Below are 10,947 nucleotides of genomic sequence, written 5' to 3'. Positions count from 1 at the left end.
GAAAGATATTTCAGGTTTTTTGTAACTCACTGTCTGACAAATGCCGGTGACTGTAAAATTAAAATGATCCACAAATTTAATCTTTACTCAGGAAAACTTCTTGTGTGCTTCTGGGAACACTGAATGCTCTGGAATAGCACCACTGACTCTGCAAGTGCTACAACTCTCATCTTCTTCCTTTGGGAATGTAATCCATGGACTAAAATATAGAGGGCTACTACAGTTTGAACCACTGTGTGAACTCATAAGATTTCTGTGAAATCAACATAAAGTTACAGGCTGCTGGAAGGAAAGTGGAATGGAAAGCACTTGAGATTAAGACTTTCTAAAAGGCAGATGAATAGTGGCAGAGAGGCTGCTGTCAGTAGTTCAATTAGTGTCTAAAGGTGATAAAGGAAAGTTTCAGCAATAACTTTCACAATTTTCAAAATTTGGGGTACATTTTTACCTCTGTACTGTACCAGAAACTAAGAAGATGAATTCTCCACAATTGCATTTGAGGGCAATATTGAATATCAGACAAAAAAGCAATTAGGATTAATTACTTGGTAGGGCTGTACCTATCACCACAGTAGCTGTCCAGTGAGCTATAGAGTTAACAACCCCATGATTCTTTGTTTTGGGAGGCAATTCCAGTCTTCCATGCATACATATTTGTGAAATTTGGAACAGATGTTTTACAATGTTCAATACCTTTTAACAGAGAAAGAGACAAGTATATGAATCAAACCTGATAAACAACGGCTTGCAACTCGAAGCGACAAGGTCGGTGAGTGCTCTTCTCTGTGTAAACAGCTGTGTCTGAGGGCAAAGCTGCCCCTGTGGGAATAAGGAAGCTGGATATATGAATTGTCTGTAACATTTTTCTCCTCTCTGGAGAAAAAGGCCCACCTTTCTTCTATCAGTGCTTTGTGATCTTTGTGATCCGATCTGTCCAATCTACCAGATCTTTGTGATCCGATGCGAAATTTTTTGAAACTTTGTGTCTGTTCCTTCCTCTGCAAAATAAAAGGCAGGAAGCTGGGAGATGGCATCGGGAAGCTGGGAGATTACTTAGGTCATGTTTGCTCAGTGCATGTAAATTGCTGTCTGTACCCTGCAGAGAGATTCTTCCCCTACTCTGGCTATGGAGTATGTGTGGAAAGCTACAGTGTCCAGGGCACAACGCCCCTGCCAGAAGAGCAGTGCAGGGCTCCTGCACATGACCCTGCTCCTTGCAAGGCCGGGCAGTTTGCAAGTGGTTCTAACTATCATGCTTTGTGTATTTTGGTCAGTGATGATGCCTTCAGGCAGTTTGAGAGCACTGTGATAATGCACACCAGCTGTCAGAGCTGCTGTGTCTTGCAAGGAGGGTTAGAGTCCCTCTAAGTCCCTTCTCTTCCTTCCTCCCCTGCAGGGCTGCAGCACTTCATCTGTGTCTCCCTGTCTGGGACGATCACTTCCAGTCTAAATTGGTTGTTGTTTCATAGTGAGTCCCAGAAAGGGTCACTTTACCCCTTCCTCCCTCAAAATCCATGGCATCACAGTATCTGATTCCTGCAGAGAGGGCTCCTGCTGCATGTCCAAGGATGCAGTCTGGCTCTTCACATTCATAAGAAAGTAAATGCTTGCTGGAAGGTTGCTGCAGCCCTCATGCTATACTTACATATTGCAGTTTTCAATAATCCTGGCTTGACTGTAACTGAAAAACATTCGAAAGTGGAAATTTCCCCAGGCTAGATCAGATATCTGACTGGTGTTCCTGAGCCAATGAGCTATGTAATGTAATTTCATGTAACTAACTAATGCAGGGCAGGGATGGTCTACAGGCCGTGTGTAGACAGGAGGCAAGAATGGCTATTAGGGTACCTGTGTACTGGTGCTAGTTTCAGCATGCCACTGAGAGAAAACGTGCCCCATGCTGTCTTTTTCAGCAGTCTTGTTTGATTTTCCTTTCCTCCTCCCAATTCTCCCCATGAAGCTTGGAATTCTTGTTGCCCAGGAGCACCCATGTGTGCCTAACCTGCTTCCATTGAGTCACATCACTCTGGGGTTGTACTTCAGCTTCTGGAGAGTCACTGACAGCTCCAGAGGCACAGTTGCCCTGTCAGGCTACAAGTGCAAAACACTCTTAATTGCCCCATATGAGAGAAGTGTTGTTAAACTTAAATTGCTTTGTAAAATACTTTGCAGAGATGTAAACATTAAGAGAACATTTTCTCTTGTTTTTATATACCTTTATATGCCTGAGTGTTTTCACCCTATGTCAGTGCTTTTACAGAAGCTAATGATATATTTGCTAAGATGGACAACTAATGCAGCTTTGAGTAGGATGACTATGAGCTGTGAAGGGAAAGAAAATTGTGAATAGTTCAAGAAGTGCTATGGAAAGTTCTTTGCTTTCATTTTCTTACACATGTATTTTCAATATTTCAGGTTTTGGATGAGAAACTTATTTTTGTGAAAGTGCATGCACCTTGGGAAGTGCTGTGCACATACGCTGAGGTTATGCACATCAAATTGCCTCTGCAACACAATGACCTGAAAACCCGAGACTCAGCTTTCAACTGGTTTAGTAGACTCTTCAGAGTGGATGAAAATATCATCAAACCTGAGCAAGAGTTTTTCACTGCCCCTTTTCAAAAGGAACATTTGTCCAGCTTTTATATCCATGACAAAGACACATTTTTCAATCCTGCAACTAGAAGCCGAATTGTAAGTCCATGGAGTATTTCTAGTATTTGCTCTTAAAAAGAAACTGTTCCTTTAATCAAATCAGTTTAATTACCTTCATTAAAAGATCCTGAAAAATTAAAAAATTTTCTGACACAATAGTCCTGTGAAATTTATGAATTAGCCTGGACAATCCAAAAGGGAAATATTCCTTACATTTGTCCCATTTCTCTTCCCTCTGAATTTAAAGGAGGGATTTGAATGGTTTGCATACCCTGTGCAATTAATTTTGTCTGCACTGCTTACCCTTTCCTAACTTGATTATATGCTGAGACAGGCATAGCTGTGTATGATTACTTTCAGGTTCCGAGAGACAGAAAAGTCTTTTATAAATTTCAGGTTCATTTTATCTTGTCCCGTGTGGAATATGGAAACAAAAACAATGTGAAAAAGTTTGGCATTAACAAACTACTGGACTCTGGAAGCTACAAAGCAGCATTTCCTCTTCATGATGTAAGTCCAGTGCTTGTAACAAAAATACAGTTCAAAACAGAGGTCTGAACTCTATTTGAGGCGTTTATATAAAAAGTTACAAACACTATTGATTGTCTTATTCTTTGACTGGTTATTATATTAAATTAAAAGTAGTATATAGATTTCTACAAATATCACTCGTTGTATCACAAGACATAAAATGGAAAATTCTCTCAAATAAAATTGGTTTTATTGAAATGGCTTTTTAAATAGCCTAGTAAAAACCACAAGGATTATCTCCATGTGAACTCTCTTTTAAATTTAAAACAGAAACTAGAGGCCCTGGATTTATCCCTCAGACTTTCCAGCCTGCATTCTAGAACAGTATTATTTTGAAGCAAAGCATGTTAGCATGTTAAAGCTACCTAAAATCCATTATAATTCAGTCCTGTTCTCTAATTAGAATGGATCCTTTTTTATTTTCTATTTCTAAGTGCCAAGATGCTGACATGTGCTTAGATTTAAGTTCATGATGAGCCTCTGTTATTTTCAGCTCACATATGTACAGTGCTCACTTTAGCATTAGGTGCCTTTCTGACAACCTTCTATCCTGAATCCTGGTGTGCTCTCAGAGCTGTCTTCCTGCTCCTTTTCCTGGCTTGCAGTGAGACTGGTCTGAAGGGCTATTCCAGACTCTGGCTTCATGACATAGGGATCATCTGTAGAGAGGAGAGCTGAGCTGCACTGGTTGGTGGCATAGGAATTATCTGTAGAGATGAGAGCTGAGCTGTGTTGGTTAGATTAGTGGTATTTTCTTCTCATGCTCTTTCTGTTTTGCAGTCTGGTTTTAGGCACCCGTCAACTGATTCCAACTGCCCAAGCGAACGATATCTTCTCTACAGAGAATGGGCTCATCCTAAAAACATTTTCAAACTGCAACCCCTGGATTTCATCAGGTTGGTGAGACTGGGGCCAGACTAATGCAGGAGGAACTAGGAATTTACGTAACAGGTCTGTTTTTGGCAATGTCAAAGAGACACATCTCAGTTCTGAGGGCAGATGCATACACTTGCATCAGGTCATGCATAGGAGCATACTTTGAGCTTGATTTCATGATAAGCCAATTCATGAGCTTGATTTCATGATAAGCCAATTCATGAAAGGGCACCCACTAAAAATTTTTTTTTGTGAGGTATGATCTTTCTCTCTGTTTCCTTCTTTTTCACCATTTCTATCCTCTTACAAAAGCAAAATACCCAATCACGATACTTCTGGCAATCCCAAAATTCAAACCAGAGGAATATGACAATATGGGTTGGCACAAAATGTATGAAATGAAGAGCCATTTGAAACAGAAATGTGAATTTACTTACATTTCAGAAAAAAACCCACGAAGAGCCATTTGAAACAGAAATGTGAACTTACTTACATTTCATTAAAAAAAAACATCTTTTCTCCTCCACAGGAAATATTATGGAGAGAAAATTGGGATCTACTTTGCTTGGCTGGGCTTTTACACCAATATGTTGACCGTGGCCGCAGTTGTAGGAGTTGGCTGTTTTCTGTATGGATGCCTGACAAAGGACAACTGCACATGGAGGTACCTGGTCAGGCCTGTTTTAGTATCATGCACAATTTTGATCAGTCTCATACAGAGGGGGACTGATTGTACAGTATTTGCAAGACACTGAATAATAAAAGAGGCAAAATTAAAGGGCCTGAGAACAACTACCATTGTGGATTTGAAGGTAAAGGCATAAAATATGATATAAGAAGAGTAACAGATGTCCGTGGACTATTACAGTGATAGACATCTGAGAGTTTGTTATTTCATCATTTTATTTATATTTTTCACTAGATTCAGCACACCTGGTGTAGAAACAAAAAAAAAAAAAGAGTGACAATCAGAAATGAATACAAATTGCCATAACATGTAATTTTCACTGTGGCAATCCCTACAGGAGACATATGAAGACCTTGATAATTTCATTCCTCTATTTTGGGAGAATAGAGGAACAGCAACAGCACAGAGGTGCTGTTGCTCAGGATACATTGAGAGGCAAAGCATAGCCATGACACAGATTCTCTCATCAAAACACAACAAAATTCAACCATGGCAAAATGAGCCTGTGTCACTGTGCTCAATGGTCTGCAGGCCATCACACTGTATACCCTGTGCTGGCAGAGTGTCCATAATACATGCTGAAGGGCTGCTCCAGAGCTCTACTCCTCTGGCAAATTTATACCCATTTAGCCTTTTGCCAGTATTATAAATTGGTTGAACAACTCATCTCCCTCCCTGGTGTTTACTCCCCGACGTATGTATAGAAAATAATTGTTACCTTTCAGCCTCCACTGTAGGTTAGTATGTACTAGTTAGATGGCAACTTTTTTCCCATCTCTTAGGAGACAGATCTGTAATTCCTTGAATGATCCTGGCAGCTCCCCTCTGCACAATTTCCAATGTGATCCTCTTTAGAAGAGCACAGGGACTAGGTAGCCCTTTTGTCTCTGCAGTTATTCCTTGCTCTGGTAGGCAGTGTTCCTCTTTCTTCTCTCCTCAAACTCTCTATGATAGCATATGTGGTTTTCCTATTCAGGAGTGTGAGATCTTTGAAGAGCTGTTATATTTTCAATGTGGGCAGTTTTGAGAGTTACCACCACATATAAGGGATGGAAATTATTTTCCTTCTATGTCATCTCTTTTTGAGATTAGGACTAAGAATGGAAATGGGGATGTGTTGCCAGGGTGGAGGGGAGTTGGGGTGGAATGCTTGAGAGTAGATCGCTGCTAAATTCTTAATTCCCTGAGATTATTGCACTGTCCTTGTGTGCACAAAAGGCCTAAAGAATTTAGTGTTGGTGAGTGACTGACTAGTTTTTTTTTTAGCCAAGAAGTATGTGATCCCAACGTAGGAGGTAAAATCATAATGTGCCCTCAGTGTGATAAAGTATGTACCTACTGGAACCTCACCATCACTTGTGAATCATCCAAGGTAACTACATTTAGAGCTTATAGACATGCTATTGAACTTTAGTAATACATATAAAACAATTATGTTCTTCCACTAATGTCCTGCAGAATTACTAGAAATGTGCAAATGGTTGTTCCTTTTGATACAGTGACTGAACTTGGAAAAGTAAAAACAACTACATTAATGACTCCAATTTGATCTAAGATAGACAATTATTTTTTTATTTCACATAGGTGCTGAATATTTGATATGGGACTGAGAGGCCAGTGTTGGCCATGACAAAAGCTGTGACACAGCCCTGTCTTGTTGGCTGTGACACAGCCAGTCCTGCTCTTTGTTCCTGTCCAGAGGAACCTCATTTTCTTTCTCCATTACATTGTCTCACTAAGCTAATGTTAGCCTTTTGTCACTTCTCTCCATAGATTCAGTGCCCAGACTGGGTACTGAGTTATTCATCAAAAATATTTTGCCCAGCTTTAATGTGTTGCATGTGCACACTTAAAGGGTAAAAGAAATAAGAACGTAGGGAAAAGGCTATGATGGGAAAAAAAGGCCAATTGTAGCCACAGAGGTATCTCATCAGAATGTGGTTTCACAGACTAACTTGTTACCCTGCTTATGAGAACCAGATGTGTCCATTGCCTTATTGTGACTGTATTAAAAATCCATAACTCTGTACAGAGTTATCAGAGCAGAAGCACTGTTTTTCCTCTTCCTATGTAACAGAGAGAAGGAAGGTTGATAGCACACCATTTTACTATCCCTCTTACTGCTTATTTAGCTTATATTTTTAATTCTGAGGTTTGTATTTAATTTCCTTAATTTACTGGACAGTGGTATACATGGACAGAAATTGAGGAAACACTATCCATAAAGATTGGTTATGAAACTACATAAAAGCTGAAAATTGACATGTTCAATAAGCTTCTGTTCTGAGTCAGTATAGCAGAAAATCAAAGGTCCAATATGTTTTAAACTTTCTTTTTCTTTTCCATTTTTCCAGAAGCTCTGTATATTTGATAGCTTTGGAACACTGGTGTTTGCAGTATTTATGGGAATATGGGGTAAGTCAATTTCAACAACTGCGGTTTGTTATCTAATTTTGGCCAAGTCTCCAGCATCAACCACGAAAACAAGGATAAATTTGCAATAACTTCATGTTCTAGCACTTAGGAATTCACTGGTAGGTAGTTCCATAGAAAATACACACATTCACAGGGATTCTTTGTTAGCATTACAAGAAAACAAAAAATGGTAGACTTAAAAGTTGGTCTTCAGTATCTGTTTGGCTTGGTTCATCTTAGAGAAAAGTCTGAGGGAAGTGGTTAAGGCTGCCTCATGTTCATCCAGCAGGGGCCAACCACATGCTAAAGTATATCTGACAGAGAAACTGGGTTTTTTTCCCCAAGAGTTTTGGAGCTGCCTGTGCTATTAATAGCCGTGTGACTGTTGAAAACTAGTAATTTGTTACATGTCGCGGGAATTTTTTCCTCCATCTTTATTTAAGAAGCTGATTGCAAAAAGTGTAGTATTTACAAGCACTACATTTATCAGTGAAAATGTATCTGAAACCAGGATTGTTGCACACAGGTGATACCACTGGGCACAGTATTCAAGGGATTGGGCAAGGTTTATTTTGCTACAAAGTCTAATTTATTCATATTAGGAGCTTCATTAACTGGCTCTCATTGTACTGTCTTATCCAGTGATTACAAAAATCAGTTCAATGTTAGGTCTGTATACAGGGTACTATACAGAAAATGTAATATTTTGGATTAATACATAGACTGACAAGAATACACAATTTGCTTTCTTTGTAAAAGGCACTGTATTTCTATTTCCCTATGATGACCCAAAGTGCTTCAAAATAAAGAAATGTAAGATGAAATGTATCATTTCTAAAAGAAGTTTTCTTTCAAAACATATGCTGAAACCAAAATACCAGCAGGAAATTCACTCACTAAAAGATTATTAGAAGTTTGTTTACTAAAGTAATTTTCTGGTGTCATCTCAATAGTTAATTTGTTTGCAATTTGTTTTTTAATTAAAATTATGTTTCCTGTTTTGAAGAATGGTTCCAAGAGCAATAATTCCAAAGTTAAGCTGAATGGTTATAGTGATGACTGCAAGGTCTATTAGTGTTCTTGTAACTCCACTACATAAAGGGGTGAATCATATTACAAAAAATCAGCCAAAATTGTACTGAACACAAATGACTCATGGTCCTGGTGCAATTCCAGATGTAATTTTCATCTATAACTTTTGTAGACCTCCTGGCCCAAAACAATTAAAATAGGATTAGTCTTTTAGATATAATTTTGCATTATTAGCATCAATACACTTCTAATAATTGCAATTTTTTTTGTGTGTATTCCCTTCAAAAATCTTAAAGCACACCAGGGAATTTGGCCTCAGGAATTAGCCCTCTATACATTCATGCTCTGCCAATTCTCCCATGATTGTAAGACTAGATTGGCAAAGGTCATGAAAAAGAGGTACGTTCCACTTCACTTTCTGCCATGCCTGAATACCCTCCCTGAGAACAGTCAGTTAAACCAATAAACATTCTCCAACAGAGACATTTCTTTCTGGACTCTGGTGACACAGCTTCAGAGGCAGAATACGTGGGCCATACTGAATTGTAGTATGCAGGACACACAAAAGGGGATACCACAAATTAACAACATGAGGTGGAATTAATGCTCTGATCTCCTGATTCTGAAACATCATTTGTTTCTACTGTTAAATCAATGTTTCTTCAAAATATAAGGAAAATGTCAAATCCAGCAGCAGCTCCTTCCCTGCTCTGAAAGTCACAACTTGGCTAGTAGAAGTTTTCTTTGCATCAGGGCTGGGAAAGCTGTCCCTGTGTTATGTGCCCTTCTTTCACTCTTGGCACAGAGACTATCACCACAGGAGTCCCTGCACTTCTGGGCTCTCCAGCAGCAGCTGAATTTGCAACTGGAGCAAATCAGTGTAGCTTGTAGCTTCCTGTCATTTGGGCTGGGCAGCAGTGAAAGGTTTATGGAAGACTAATGTCCTTGCTCTGCAGGACAAAGCAGATGAGACCCTCTGGTTCGTTGCTGGGAATGGCCTTGCTGCTTCTAAGCATGAAGATTCATGAGAAGCAGAGAAGTCCTTGTTAAAGAGTCCCCTGAATAATCAGGGGAACAGGATTGCCTGGGGTTTTGCCTGTGTGTAGATGCCAAGGTCGTCTCACAGTCCTGCCCATGGAGTTTCCTGGGGTTTAAATGTTTCAGTTTGGGGTTTATCAACCGCACCTGATTTTGGACATAAACTTTAATGTTTGGAGTTGTAACTGCATGCCATTGAGGTTTCATCATTCAGGATGAGGGGCCAAACTAATAAAAAAAGGACATTTTTTATGGTCAATTACTCCCAGATAATGAGAGCAATGACGAGTGCAGTGATGGGATGCTAACTCCTCCTGGAGGCAGTGCTGCAGAGCCACAGGACTCATTTAATCTGAGGATGCACTGTCTTCAGTAATGAAGAATCCAGGTGTGCTGGGGAGCATGGTACTGACACCCATCATCCTGAACTCCTCCCAGCCTTCCCATCTGGATTTGTCATTGCCTCTGATGCCAGATCTGCCTGCATAATGTCCTGGGCCAAGGTAACGAGTTTGGCTGGATTCATGTCTAGTCAGTAGCACTTAGGCACCTGTGTACCTGGTCCCTTACTGCTTCCAGTTGTAGAAGCACGGTCCAGGCAAACTGCTGGCCCAGTCCAGAGAGTTTCTATGTTCCATGCCATATAAAAGAGCTGACATCTCTTCAGATTTGTGCCAGCAGAGGAGGAAAGTCTGTGCTAGCAGCTTTAGCTGAATCATCATTGGTTCTTGTACTCTGCAAACTAATAAATTGTCCACACAAAAATTGCAATGTGAATGAACATATGCTCTTCCCTGTGACAATTTTTGGCATACTGAGTTTTATTTTTCTAGAAGTCCTGCACTCTCCAGCATTCTGTCTTCACCTATCCAACCAACTTGCTTTCTTAAACATGCCATGATAAACTTTTTCAAAAGCAGTCTGTAATATAAAATCCAAAGTGCTCATATTCCAGCCTTGGGCAGGAAGCAAATGTATAAAAAAAGTGTATGCATTTTTTAGCACATGGTTGCAACACCATTTACCTCAGATTTTTCTTATTAAAGTACATATATCTCCAAAACCATGGTGACATAAAGGAGTAGATCCAGTTTTCACCATTGCATTAGCCAATAAGGATTTCCACTTCTGTGGAAAGCTGTATGGAAAATTGAACCACCTGTTATAGCCCAGGGGTGTCAAGCAGTGTCCCATACTCACATGGTATTGCTCATTTTGTCTATCTTTTGGATAGTTACTTTGTTTTTGGAGTTTTGGAAGCGACGACAGGCTGAACTGGAGTACGAATGGGACACAGTTGAGTACTTAGAGCAAGAAGAACAAGTTCGCCCGGAATACGAAGCTCGGTGCACTCATGTAGTAATAAATGAAATCACACAGGTAAGGAATATTTAGATAACTGGTGGTGGTGACTGCAATAGACATGTTGTGAGAGGAGACTATGGAAATGGTGAATCTGAACTCGAACTCTATAAATCAGCAGTGCTTCAAGTTGATAATCTGGCCTGAAAATAGTGATCTTATAAAACACAGATGCAGGGGGAGGGAATTTATACCTAACTGTAAGCACCTGAAAGTAGTTATCTGAGGAGCTTGTGCTGCTGAGGTTCCCATATCATAAATAAACAGAAGTAAGCATCATCCCCAGCTTGGAAGACTAAGTCTACTTTATTAAAACCCCCAAGAAATGATTCAGTGTTGCTGCCAGAGGC

The 10,947-nt window shown here is 39.8% G+C and overlaps 1 protein-coding gene across 1 annotated transcript in view; it reads left to right on the top strand.

The window, feature by feature from the left end:
- Nucleotides 1-703: 703 nt before the first annotated feature.
- ANO6 (anoctamin 6) overlaps nt 704-10,947 on the top strand; it is a gene marked incomplete at its 5' end in the record, with an annotated part of 25,038 nt that continues 14,794 nt past the window's right edge. The window contains 8 exons of the mRNA XM_009073638.1: nt 704-769; nt 2,416-2,694; nt 3,052-3,165; nt 3,967-4,082; nt 4,592-4,726; nt 6,017-6,122; nt 7,105-7,165; nt 10,470-10,615. Coding sequence (XP_009071886.1) covers nt 704-769; nt 2,416-2,694; nt 3,052-3,165; nt 3,967-4,082; nt 4,592-4,726; nt 6,017-6,122; nt 7,105-7,165; nt 10,470-10,615 — 1,023 coding nt within the window. The remainder of the gene's footprint in view (nt 770-2,415; nt 2,695-3,051; nt 3,166-3,966; nt 4,083-4,591; nt 4,727-6,016; nt 6,123-7,104; nt 7,166-10,469; nt 10,616-10,947) is intronic.

This window comes from Acanthisitta chloris, unplaced genomic scaffold (assembly GCF_000695815.1).
Source record: "Acanthisitta chloris isolate BGI_N310 unplaced genomic scaffold, ASM69581v1 scaffold26944, whole genome shotgun sequence".
NCBI classification, from domain to species: domain Eukaryota; kingdom Metazoa; phylum Chordata; class Aves; order Passeriformes; family Acanthisittidae; genus Acanthisitta; species Acanthisitta chloris.
Note: the sequence above shows the minus strand (reverse complement) of the source record. Positions and strands in the feature narration are given on the sequence as shown.